At 32.4% G+C, this 13,471-nt stretch overlaps 1 protein-coding gene across 6 annotated transcripts; it reads right to left on the bottom strand.

Moving 5' to 3' along the window:
* Positions 1-418: 418 nt before the first annotated feature.
* Positions 419-13,293, bottom strand: LOC115986686 (TMV resistance protein N-like). 6 transcript variants are annotated; one of them, XM_031109927.1, is made up of 7 exons: positions 12,538-13,280; positions 9,718-9,817; positions 6,512-6,571; positions 3,339-3,463; positions 2,791-3,224; positions 1,994-2,049; positions 419-690 (listed from the first exon to the last, which is right to left on the bottom strand). In XM_031109927.1, the coding sequence occupies exons 1-6, from the start codon at positions 13,047-13,049 to the stop codon at positions 2,030-2,032; spliced, it is 1,251 nt and encodes a 416-aa protein (XP_030965787.1). In that variant the 5' UTR covers positions 13,050-13,280; the 3' UTR covers positions 419-690; positions 1,994-2,029. The 6 variants fall into 6 exon arrangements, with proteins under 6 accessions (XP_030965787.1, XP_030965786.1, XP_030965788.1 ...); XM_031109926.1 differs by having other exon boundaries at positions 419-697; positions 1,995-2,049; positions 12,538-13,279; XM_031109928.1 differs by having other exon boundaries at positions 419-697; positions 1,995-2,049; positions 3,339-3,460; positions 12,538-13,279.
* Positions 13,294-13,471: the final 178 nt, after the last annotated feature.

Genomic DNA, 13,471 nt, shown 5'->3' with positions numbered 1-13,471 from the left:
TGTATGATTATATGCTGGCTGTGTCTATTCCCAAGGAGTGGCAAACTGTCTATAAATATCACACACACGTTAATGCTTATTTTCATTCAACGAATTCAGAAATAGAATTAAGAGTTCTAAAAGTGGAAAGCTGTTTGAAATTGAATTGACCCTAGTATATATAACTTACTGAAGCCAATCAAATAGTTATAGCAAATACCTTTTTAGAGTTGTCGATCAAGATTGGGTTTTCGGAAAGATAGAGGTAGAGCTCTTTGAAGAGTAATTAAACGAATCCGACGATAGAGGTAGAGCTCTTTCCTGTTACTAGTCTTTTACTCATGCTTATCAAGTGATTCTATTTATCATCTATAAGATATGAACGATTTGCCCATCTACAGGAAGTGAAGAATCAGAGCATCTAGAGTACCATCAAATGTAATAACATAATGATTAGGTAACCTCAATATACATAGCACAACAGAATTTATTTTTACATAGCCATCGTTAAATTGTTCCATCTCCCACTACCATACATCATAACTATCTAGGTACTCGGTGTCTTAAAATACAATAACATTTCCATCATGACTCCTGCATAAACTCCTCCACTGCTGAGACTTTGAGCTGCAAAAGGAAAATACCTGCTCACTGAAAATGTTAAGGGTGAGCATACCACTTGCTCAGTAAGGGAGGCGTGACATGAACATAATCTAACCTGCATAATAGAAAAAAGTATTGTTAACATGTGGTTACGACTTCCTTATAAACAGTTTTAAGAGTATGCATAAACACATATAACATTCTCGAAAACATAAAGCATATATCAATCTCATTCTGGAAACATCAACATAGATCACATGTTAGGCATAGTTTTTGTATGTTGTATAATTCTGTATGTTGGTATGCGGTATGGTTGCATTAGTAGTATAAGTGCCTAAGTGCTGTGATAGTGTATTAGTAGTATAAGTGCCTAAGTGCCTGATAGTGTATTAGTAGTAAAAGTGCCTAAGTGCCTATATTAGACTTGTATATCAGAATTGTAGGGTATAGTGTCAACTGAGGCATGGCTATACAGGTTAGTTAGTGACAGTGCAAGACAGTTAGAGTTAGAGAATGGTGGATCATTGACAGCTGTAAGGTGAGGTATAAGGGACCAATCTATTGTAGAGTAATCAATCAAGCAAGCGTATTCTCAATTCAATCTTTTCCTTTTCTCTCTCTCTGTTTTCCTTTCCTCAATTCTTGGAGGCCTAGCTGACCTCGAATCCAGCTATACAACAAAACCATTGAATTCAATCCTAACATCACATGCTTATAACATAAGGTAACATCTTTTGAAAACATTTCCTGTAAAACATGACTTGTGATCATTAGCTTGGAAAGCATCATCAATTCAACATATAACCGGGGTTCCATACACCATTCATGAGAATCATAATTTCCATACTGAAAATGCCTATGCAGATCATAACCGCACATAAATTGTGAAACTCATGAATCTAAAGCTAAAACTATCATAGTGTCAAACATATTAAAGATATACAGGATCGTAATCATTTAAATCATTTTCATAAACTTAACTACCTGGCCATTAAGGCCAGCCATTATCTGGTTATGCGTCCCCCAGGTACAAACATCAGGGTACAGATCATCTGACTATGTCAGGTACTCCTCGGCTTATGCCGAGTACAATGTTACACTGACTTGATCCCCAATAGTATATCATTTCGTTTGAAATTCATTTTCTTTCTAAAAACATTCTTTTCTTAAAACAAATTTGTTTCCATAATAATAGTTTCCTTGATCTTTAGTCTCAAACAGAGGTTATAAACATCTTGCATATCCACATGATTTACTCATTATCTCACTATAAAACATATGTATAGTTTGACAAAAAAACACGCTTAATTTCAATGAAACATAAGCATAATCATGTTTATCAAAAAGCTTTGTTTTAAAACACATGTTTACAAAAATATGGGCTGCAAGACCCTCATATCACAATCCCTTACCTCAACGCAAATGCTTTTGCTTGTAGTGGAGTCCCCTACTGGTCTTGTCCTGCCCCTAAATAAAAAGCAGCCACTTTCATTATTAAGCACACCATTCAACTCATGGAGTGTTCTAATCCATAATTTCGTTACTTACACCCTCCAGTTCCTATACCTATTAATTCTTCACCCTAACTAGGCCCCTGTGAATTCCTACAACCATCCCAAATGCAACCAAACACTCAAACATGCAATTACCAGTTTAAAACATCAAAACACACAAAACTGAGCACTAATCATAAAAAACTATAGTTGCAGGGCTTATAATTTTTCCTTTGTGTACTAAACAGTAGAACTAAGGTACATGAACCTTCATCCATACTCTATACATCCTAAATAGAGCTCCCACAAATTTACAACTCAATCCATTCACCCTAACTTGAGAAATAAATCCCCAAAGTTAGCTGGTACAATTCATTCTTACTGCTTTATCCAACAATGTGCAACTTACTTCCAAACTTCAATTGAGTCACCAAAACACATCAACATGTTATGCCAATTTACAAGGATATTACCCTATATGTCTAACACATGCCATAAAATTCGGAAGGCCAGATTTTAAAGCTACAATTTAATAAAAATCATACAAGCTAGTACACTCAAATTTGCCCCAACAAATTTGAGGTCTAGATAGTAATTCCACTATAAATTTTATACTCATCCGATTGGCTTGGGACCAATATCAAGTTTGATAGAATTGCAATTTAGTGTATCATCAATGTCACTTAGTGCTAATAAAAGCACAAATTTTACTAACCCTTTGTTGGCCTGATCTCGATCCCTTCAACAACGAGGCCTGTCTTCTCGTTAAGAGCTTCTATCTCCCTAAGTTTAATCTGCAGTTCGTCATCTTCTCCTTCCCCATTGAAAAATTGACCCAACTCAATCTCTAACCATCCATCTTCTCTCTGCTTGGGACGTGAAGTGTGCTGCTGCGGCAGCGGTATAATCTGGTCTTGCTGGTTTGGCTCCATGACAAACAGGTCCAATCGAACAGTTTGTTCATAAACTTCACCTCCAACAGTTCCCACTGAAGCCTTGAAAGGAGGGCCATCAAATCCATGGGCTCCGCTCCTCAACTTGTACACAAGGTAAGCGGCATAGCGTGTTTTGGGAGACAGAATGGAAGTACTCATCTTACCGCGGATATCAAACCAATACACACGATTAAGTTCCGCTACCTCTGGGAACCTGTTTGATTTTTACATGTACACAGTTAAGAACTAGATGAAAAAAAAAAAAAAGAAGTCTAAATTTAAAAATAATAAATAAATAAAGGAGTACTAATATATAGTAGGGACAGACCTAGATTCTTCAGGTAGAGAAATCCATCTCCAATACTTAGGAGTGAAACCCCATTCAATGGACAGTTCCCTTGCAGCAAGAAGGTAACATTTCTTACCACTCGATTTGTCCAAGAAAAAGCTCTGCTAGAATTTATGAGTCAATTTGTATCAAGAAACATTTAGTTTGTCAGAAAATGAGGCTCTCATAAACGTTGCTTCTCGTATTCTAGTTTAAATCCAAGTTCAATGCAGAAATTTATTGTTTGTAACAAGGTAAATTTATATATATATATATATATATATATTAATTTTATAATTTAGGACACATCAATTTTTAAGGGTCATTCAGAAATAATTAAACGATAGAAATGTATTAAATTTGTAGAAATTTTTTAAATGTATTAAATTAAAATTAAAGGCCACAATTAATTTAGTAATCAACTAAAATTAAAATAAATGTATTACATATGGAAATATTTAGTAAAAATGACTAAAATATCTTTAAAAAATACAAACAAACTTTCAAATAAATTTTCTTGATAATATATCATTAATAGTTAATAATAAAACATAAATAAGCATAAATTTTTTATAATAATTCTTCATTTAATTTTTTTAAAAATAATTTTATAATAATCCTTCACTTTGATTTAATTTTCTTAAATTCACTTTAAAAATAAATCTTTAATACTTAAATTACAAGTAGATTTTACAAATAAAATAAATTTATTAATATTTAATATATTGAGGGAGAGGTGATATAATAAATCAAAACACTATTAATCTCCATTAAAAAAAAAACTAATAATCATGTAAAATTAAAATAAATATAATAATGCTTTTCTTTTTATTTTATTTTTTTCATTATAAAACCCAACAACTCTAACCGGTCAGTTGGTTACTATACCAAACATGGTTCTTGATTAAGGGGTCTCAGGTTCACAATTAACGACCCCATTTTTCAATTATTACAAAACCCTTGACCCCAAAAAAATTAAAATATTAAAATATTAAAAAAATTTAAAAAAAATAAAAATAAAAAAACCTTGACCCAATTGAACCATAATTATTTTTCAAAAAAGCCTTGACCAAACTGAACCAGCAGACGGTTTTGACAGTTTTTATTCCACCACTGGTTCAGGAGGTTCTTTTTAGATTATTTAAATATCTGGTTCTCTCACATATAAAACTAACTTCATCAATTCTCAGTTAACCCGATCAGACCAACTAGTTTGGTTTGGGTTTGAAAACCATAGTTGTGGGGATCAGTAGCCAATGAGGGGTGGGTCATAGTGGCGCGGAGATATTTGTGGCTTTTTTTTTTTTGGGGGTTTTGAAAGCTAGATTTTCTTATGGGTATAAGACATGACAAAGGATTTTTTTTTTTTTTTTTTTTTTTTTTCCAGAGTTTCGGCTTGACTGGCAGCAATGCTTTTGGTCAAGTGGGTCGAATTTTGCTCTCAGTTTAAGCCAAATTAATTCAACATGAAAAATAAATAACTAGAAAATAAAAAATAGAAAACCTAGAAGTCAACATTTAGAAAATAAAAAATATTAGCTTTCAAATGTTCAACGGGTGAAAGAAAAAAAACACATACAAAAATAGTCAGTTTAAATATAAATTTTTTCATAATTGCTAGCTGGCATAGGCTTACATGTGTGAGTGGAAGTCTCATGCAAAGAAAAATAAGGAAATGCTAAGATTTACTATACCTACACGTGTGAGTGGAAGTCTTGTGCAAAGAAAAATAAGGAAATGCTAAGATTTATTGCATAAAGCTAGCAAATTGATATGGTAATAAATATGATTAGTATGTTTCAATCAATCATAAATAAGTATTTGAATCTATATCTATATATATTATATCTAAAAGTTGAAGGGTAGGGTTTAGTGTTGCTACGCTCCTGTTGAGCCACATCAGCGCCACATTATCAACCTATTTTCAATATTTTCTCTTTCCTTTTTAATTATTTTTTTCCTTATTAATTTCCCACTTTACAATTACACATTCTCCAACATTTATTTACTTTTTCTTCTCAAAAAAAATTTACTTACTTTTACCTTTTTATCTCCTTACTGCTCTATACTTTAAGCTTATAATTTCTCTATCCCTTCATCTTCCTTTTATTTTGACTCTTCTTCTCCCCCATTTTTTTTTTACTATAAAAATTTGTTATTTTCTCTTCCATTCAATCCATAATTTTCTCACACAAAAATGTGAATACTCTCTCTCTATATATATATATTCTTTCTCTTGATGAATTTTTAATTCTTTATTACACCTCTAATTTAGATTAATGAATTTTTATGTTTAATCTACTTTAGGTTGATATGATTTGGTTATATTTTAATTTTTTATCTGTTTTTTTTTTTTTTTTTTTGTTACATGTTATCCTATGAAATTAGAAAATGATTCAATGTTATTCTAATACATAGCATGACTTGGATAATTTAGTATTTACAACTATACATTTTATTTTGAATATTATTATGCTCATCTTCTTTTATATAATTTTGTTATTGGTCTCACATTCTCTTCCAAAATAAAGGTGATTATTCTCTCTCTCTCTCTCTCTCTCTCTCTCTCTCTCTCTCTCTCTCTCTCTCTCTCTCCATATCAAACTATACAAAAGTTTGAATGATATAGATCACTTGAAAAAAGAATAGTATTTCTATCTTTTATATATATATATATATATATATAAAAGAATAATATCAATCAAATTAATGCACCTAAGTTTTCCAAAAAAAACTAAAAATAATAGAATGATATATTTGTAGAGATGGAGAGATGAAAAATAATTTTAGAAATAATATCTCTAGTACGTTTTAAAGAATAAATCATACATTATACCACGTTATAAAATAGTTGTATATACCCACGTATCGCATGGGTCTGTCACTAGTTATTATAATTAGTGACATGTCTATTTGGGGACTCAAAATAGTAAAATTTGTAGTGCCTATAACACTGCTCAAGATAAATAAATTGAGGATTTTTTTTTTATGGAATAAGTTGAGGAATTAATATAACATAATATATTGGACTCAAACTCATAATTTTACACTTTCGATAAAGTGGTATCCTTATATATATTATATTTACTCCTAATTAAAGTCCCTAAAAAAATATAGGAAGAGATATGATAACAATTTTGAATTTAGTGATATAGACTGATAGAGGAACAGACCTGATACAATCTTGAAAGCTGTGAGTGTGACTTGAGCTCTCCACGGAGGTCATTAGGGCTCCCAAAAATTTTTTGGCCTAAGTTTTGTAGAAATTCTCCCATATCTTGCTTGTATAGAATACGTTCACCACACATATTAATCTCAATATCCGGGCTGTTGGTTCCAATGAAAGGGGTAATGCAACTCCGTTCATCTAAATGTTTTCTAAACCTCGCATGCGATATATATAGCCAAACTCCAAATGAACCAACACATGTTTCCTTAGGAACCTTGAAAGCTATAGGATCTCCATTTTTTTCCAAAAGACAATAAAACTCATGAAAGTATTTTGTATCCTCTCCAGGAGAAACGTAGTTCGAATGTGCTGGGACTACAAAAATGACACACAGAGCGATTCCTTTCCAATTTTTATTACTGAACAGATTTGAAGGTAGTGGGATTGGTCGAAATGACCCAAACCTTTGATGCTTGAACCACTCTGGAATTTCAATTTGAGGTAAAACATGGCAAAAGCCTTCCATTTGATGAATTTGATCCTGTAAAATATTAAAAACAACCGTAAAAAGATGCTCATGCGTGTGTGTGACAAGTGAGAGAAAAAGAGATACCTTCACGTATCTTTGCCATAATAGGTGTATGTCTAGCAAAGAAACCTCAGCAATTGTGCCATCTTCATCCTCAGCCAAGCCAAGGCAAGTAATAATAGTGAATCCTGCTACACCCAAAGTCCATACAACAACTTGACTTGAATAATTTTCAAGCGCAGTACATCCTTGTACTGAAACTAACCTTGTACTTAATGGAACATATGGCAATGATTTAAGCTTGCTACAATGATCCAAGAAAAGAATTTTGAGCTTTGAAAGTTGAGAAATGCAATCGGGCAAGCATATAAAATTATTTTTGCTCAAATTCAAATACTCTATTGACGACAAGCAGCTAGGGTCATCAGGGAGTGCCAACAGATTGCAGTCACTTAGACTTAGAGTTACCAAAGTGCTTAATTTTGAGAACGAATTAGACAACAACAGGTTGATGGGCTCTGGTTCAGGATGCCGGGCATTGTGGAAACAATATGTTGACAAAGCAGTTGTAGCAAATATAGGAATTCTGAGATAGGTGTATCGCCATGCTAGGAAAGATTGAAAAAGAAATGAAATTAGTCGCGGAAAAGTGAGGGTGGCACCAATTGAGGATCCAATAGGAGAGAGCCCAAGCAAATGCCCTACTTTTGGTGGTTGACACTTACATCCTGATAGAGTGAGAATTTCAAGAGATGTCAAACTATGAATGTCACTCGGAAAACTCTTTAAGGTTTTTGCAGTCTTGAAGATTCAATAAGGTCAGGCCAGTTAGACGCCTGATTGTTGGTGGTAGTTCTTCAATAGCAGTCCCATCCAAATAAAGCTCCAACAAGCTTCTCATGTTTCTCCCAATACGGGGAAATTTCTTAAATCTTGAACAGCCAGATAGAATTAAAGTTTTAAGAGATTCCAAATTGAGCTCATATGGAAGGTTCTTAAGACATTTACAATCTTTTAGATTTAATAGAATAAGTCTTTTAAGACCTCCAACAGAAGGGTGCAACTCATGCAATCTTGTACAACCTTGGAAATTCAGCCTCTCAATATTTGAGAATCCGGTGAAGTCAGGAGTTCGGGTTAAGTTTTGGGAGTCACTCAAGTCAATGAGCTTTAGCTTTCCCAACTTCTATGATGAAAAAATAAGCAGGGATAAAAAAAAAATTAAGCATTCAAGAACTTAAAGTTTATAAAAATAAAAAATAAAGAAAAGAAAAAACAGCAAAAGTGAAAATCTTACACTAAATTCACTTGGAAGTTGCTGAAGACAACTGCGATGCATAATGAGCTCAACAAGTTCGCCAGGCTGAAAACTATTAGGCAATGATTCCAAAGGATAATCATGCCATTCCAACAAACATAGCTCATTAGAAAGATAACTGAGGCAAGAAAGGCGCACCTTACAAATTTTGAGCAATCTTAGTTTATTCATCTTTGAGAATGATTCAGCATTCAATTCTTCTTCTTCTTCATCTGGAGGCAATCTTAATAGCATGCCTTCTATATGTTTTGTTCCCTGGTAAACAAGAATAGTAAGATTAGTATACCGCTAGATAAAGCAAAAACTTACATGAATACATTGTAGAATTATATACTTCTCTAAATTTATGTCTATGTAATAATCCACTTACAGTATTGTTCTTTAATACATCAAGGACGTCATCACAATGCCACAACCTACTACGTTCTCTAGCTTCTTTTGATTCCTCACTAACAATTTCCCAACCCATTTGTTGTAATAAACTATGCATCCACAATTTTTCCCCCCTTACAAGAGTAATTAGAGATTTGTCAATGAGATTTTTTAGATTAATGTCCAGGAAGTAAACTGATTCTAGTATATCAGCAATGCGATTCTTCTCCTCCCCTTTGAAGAAACATGCAATATCTAAAAATAGTTCTTTCTCCTCTGCCCCCAATCCATCAAAAGCAATTCTAAGTTTCTTAGTAGTTTTTTCATGGGGTAATGCTCTTAGCTGATTCTGAGCACTTTCCCATTCATTTTTTGTTCTAGTACACAAATAGGAACCCAAAACTTTAAGAACCAAAGGAATTTTCTGAGCATACTTGACAAAATTGTTGCAATATTCCAGGAAATCATTCTCACAATGAGGTTTGTGGAAGGCATTCAAACTAAAAAGTTGTAGAGCTTCAACTTCATTTAGTCCTCTAGCCTTATATACAATTTTAATTTCATAACTTGCCAACAAATCTTTGTCTTCGGTAGTTACAATGATTCTACTTCCTTTGCCAAACAAATCACGCTTCCCTACTAATTTTTCTAATTGACTTCTTTCACTCACATCATCAACAACAATAAGAACCTTTTTGTTATGCAGCATATCGCTGATAACTTGCATTCCCTTATGCTCATCCTTTACCCTTAACCCCCCTTTTCCTATATCACAAAGGAGTCGTTCTTGTAAAGTCTTTAAACCATGTGCTTTAGATTCCTCACTAACATTTTCGAGAAAACTGCAAGCTTCAAATTTGTTAACAATCTTATCAAAAACAGCTCGTGCAAGAGTCGTCTTGCCCATACCACTCTTCTCACATATTCCAATAAAGTGAACATCAGTTGATTCCAGATCTAAATATGAAATCATTTCCTCAACACGAGAGCTTATTCCAACAAGATCATCTTCAATATTATTTGAAAGTTTCTCTCTCAATTTCGAATATATCCATTGAACAATGCTTCGGATAAAGTTTGCCTCATGCACCCTATAAAAAAAATATTACAAAAATCTTCGTGTAAAAAAAAAAACTAATTGGAGATGTAGCATGTAGGCGTTGATGTTTTGCTTGTTCATCTCATAAAAGAGAGAGCTCTAAAATTGAACTAAACTACACAGTCAAGCTCAATTTGCTTGTCGAAATCCTAGGCCATGCAAGTAGATTAGTCGTTCTCAGAACAGAAAACATGGTTTTTCATGTAAACTTGAAGCAGCAAGTACTGTACTATTTAACATAGATGTTCTTTTTATTTTTTAAACCAAAAAAAAAAAAAAAAAAAAAAAACTGCAATTTAATTGAAATTCTGATTTGGCTATTTGAAACCTAAATTTCAACAACTAGAAAATCTCAAATGCCATGTCATTTAGTACACAATCTATTGACTATTTCTTTTCAAAACAAAAATAGAATAAAACAAAAAGAAGAAGAATACAATCCATACTATTGAGTATTGACCGAAGCAAAAATCATCTTCATTTCAAGATCATAAGTAGAAGCCCATAAAAATTGTTGAAACCGGGCTTGAATGGCTGCCCAAAGTACACATGAGGTAGCAATTAGCACCACATATTGGGCCACAATTTATTCTTAAGTGAATGAAGGAATTTAACAAGGTTGCATTAGGATACTTGAATTTGAATTTAGATTTGGATTTTAAATCAATGGATTTATAATGTCTTGATTCCATATTTATATTCTATACATAAGCGGATTTTCAATTCTAGATTCTTAAATCTATAGTTTGAATGCTTTAATAACCTATAAATTGGATTTCAAATCCTCTCTTTCAAAATGATCAAATACTTTCATAATCTCCTAAATCTCACCTAAAACCTTAAAATTAGTGAAATACTCTCAAAACCTCGAGAATGACAAAAGTTTCCCAAAAATATCCCAAATCTATAAAAATAACCAAATAACCTTGAAACCCTACAAAATACCTTTGAAAAATTTTGAAATGACAAAAATGCTAGGGGAAAAAAATCTCAAATGACCGAAATACCTCTAAAACTTTCCAAATAACCAAAACACCTATTAACCTATAAAATGACCAAAAATAACATTGAAACCTCCAAAATGATTAAAATGTTCAAAAATAAATAAATCCTTACAAAATCCAAATTTATCAAAAATTGAACCTAAAATGGCCAAATTGACTTTGAAATTAAACCTCTAAAATGATCAAAATATCCAATGTGATTGAAATACAAATAAAACTACCAAGATGATAACACCCCCCCCCCCCAATCCACCCTCAAGAAAAAAACATCAAATGACCAAAATTCTAAATCTTCAAAATGTTGTTTGATGTTTTTTGATGAGTAGTTTTGGTCATTGGACATATACGACAATTACTGATTGCATTACACTATTCATATGGTGTGTGTGTGTTTCTTTGTTCCTACACACACCACATTGTATGTCTTTTTTCTGATCCACTAAAACTACTCTCTCTCTCTCTCTCTCTCTCTCTCTCTCTCTCTCTCTCTATATATATATATATATATTGCTCCCTAGATTAGGGGCTACTTCTGTCTTTTTGTTCCTTTTCTTCCTTTGTTCACTACCGTGAACTCTTTGTGTTTCTCTTGCTTTTCTTTTATTAATAATATTCTCTTCTTACTTATCAAAAAAAAAAGTTTGCCAGCTAAACATATACTTTTTTTTAATATATAATTCAATAGTTTCAATGAATAAGGAGATTCGAACCATGAACATTTTCATTACAAATATTAAGAGGTATTAGTTGAACTATAAGACTCATATCTGCACATATTATATTTTTAGTGACAACTTTAAAATTTTATTTTATTTTTTTTAATAATTCAATAGTTACAACAAAGTTAGTGAGGGAATTTTTAAATGTAGTTCAACGGTTTAGTTACAAGACTTTTAATGACAACCTAAACTAAATCTTGAAACTTAAATTAGTGACAACCTTTTTTCAGGGGCGGCTTGATGCATTTGGGGGGCTAAGGCAAAAATTGATTATCTTGTTTTAGATGCAAAATTACTACTAATTAACATAAAATATGTAGAATTTTTTCCTTTTTTTACAAATTTTATAGATAGAAAAAATTTACAAAATTTTTCATACTTGTTGATTTGGTAGATTGATAGTGGTAAGTAAAAAAATGATGTTAGTGGTAGACTTAGATAAGAACTATTAAAAATTTGCTAACTAAACTCTTATTATTATTCTTTCTTTTTTTATAAGTGCAACGTTTACAATTATTTTTACAACAAATCATAAGTTTTAAGTTACTTTTTATTTTCTATTTGAAAATATCACTATAATTATTTTTTTGCCATTAATAACAAGCTGTAAAGCATTAGTTGTAAAAATGTTGTAAAAAATATTATATATGTTGCATTTTTCTCTATTTTTTTATTTGTTTTTCATCTAGTAAAAAAATATTATTTTATTTATTGATTATAAATTATAAAATTTGGAGGCTTTTTTTTTACCTGAAGCCATAGGCAACTGCATATCTTGCTCAACCATTCAGCCGGCCCTGCCTTTTTCTTAATTTTGCAATAGTATGAATGTAGTGCTGTTTATAAAACTATATATAATTCATGCTTTTGTGGTATTAAAGATATTAAAATTTTAACATCTACATTTTTAAAGTAATTAAGTAATGCAGTCAAAACAAGCCCAAAAAAAAAAAAAAAATCTCATCAGAAGCAAATCAATAAAGCGTTACCCATCCTTTAAACGCTCTCCGGAGAGATTGGCCACATTTGTTAAAGCAGCTCTCCACTTCTGCACCTTTTTTGGGTTCTCCTCGAAACGCTTTTCATGTTTTGCAAAGGCCTCTGCAAAAGTGTTCTTCTGATCTCGCACGTCAGCAGGTTCCACATGGTAGAAAATGGGCAACACTCTCAATATCCCTCTATCCCTGCATTCAAAAATCTTTGCAAGTTCTTCCAAACACCATGTGGAAGATGCATAATTTTCAGAGAAAATGATGATCGCGATCCTCGATTTCTCGATTGCTTCCAAGAGTTCCAGCGAAATGGGCTCTCCCATCTTAAGTTCTTTATCATCCCTGAAAGTGATAATCTCTTTATCAACCAAAGCATGATATAGATGGTCGGTAAACCTAAAACAGGTGTCATCTCCTCTAAAACTGAGGAAAACGTCATATACCGGTTGGGGTTTAGAAAAAGCAGAGGTAAAAGAGGATGGGACAGTTTGAATGCTGGTGGAAGCCATTGGTAAGTACTTACCACATAGCTTGTTTGAGTTTAGATTCTATATATGACAGACAATGTCATGTATTCATAAGGATTTGCAAGTAGCAAGTAAACTACATCTTTTAGAACAAGAAGAGAAATCAAAGAGACAATTGGGCTCTGATCTACTTGTTGTAAGAGAGACCGAGAGTCTGAGAGAGTGAGAGGTGAGATTCTTAACAACAACAAAAAAGAGACAGAGAGGTAAAAGAGTGGGGGAAAGGGGAAAGGGGAAAGGGGAAAGAGACAGAGTGAGAAGAGAGCCAAGCTGTTTGACTTTCTTATCTCTGTGGGGAAGAGATAGTGAGATATTTTATATTTTTTAAACAAAAAATACCCCTTGTTTTCAGATTACTTTGACATTTTTTTTTTATTTTTTTTTGGAGAAACGTGTTTTAGTTG

Source organism: Quercus lobata, chromosome 4, assembly GCF_001633185.2.
Source record: "Quercus lobata isolate SW786 chromosome 4, ValleyOak3.0 Primary Assembly, whole genome shotgun sequence".
Taxonomy (NCBI): domain Eukaryota; kingdom Viridiplantae; phylum Streptophyta; class Magnoliopsida; order Fagales; family Fagaceae; genus Quercus; species Quercus lobata.
This window is presented reverse-complemented; position numbering and strand designations above follow the sequence as displayed.

Bases quoted from the DNA above. Each gene is read 5' to 3' on its own strand.
- LOC115986686 (XM_031109924.1), bottom strand. From the start codon at position 13,049: ATGGCTTCCACCAGCATTCAAACTGTCCCATCCTCTTTTACCTCTGCT. The intron at 9,818-12,537 runs GTAACGCTTTAT...TTTTTTTTATAG, and splicing joins GGAGAGCGTTTAAAGGATGG to GGTGCATGAGGCAAACTTTA. The intron at 8,407-8,492 runs GTGCGCCTTTCT...ATTGCCTAATAG, and splicing joins GATTGCTCAAAATTTGTAAG to TTTTCAGCCTGGCGAACTTG.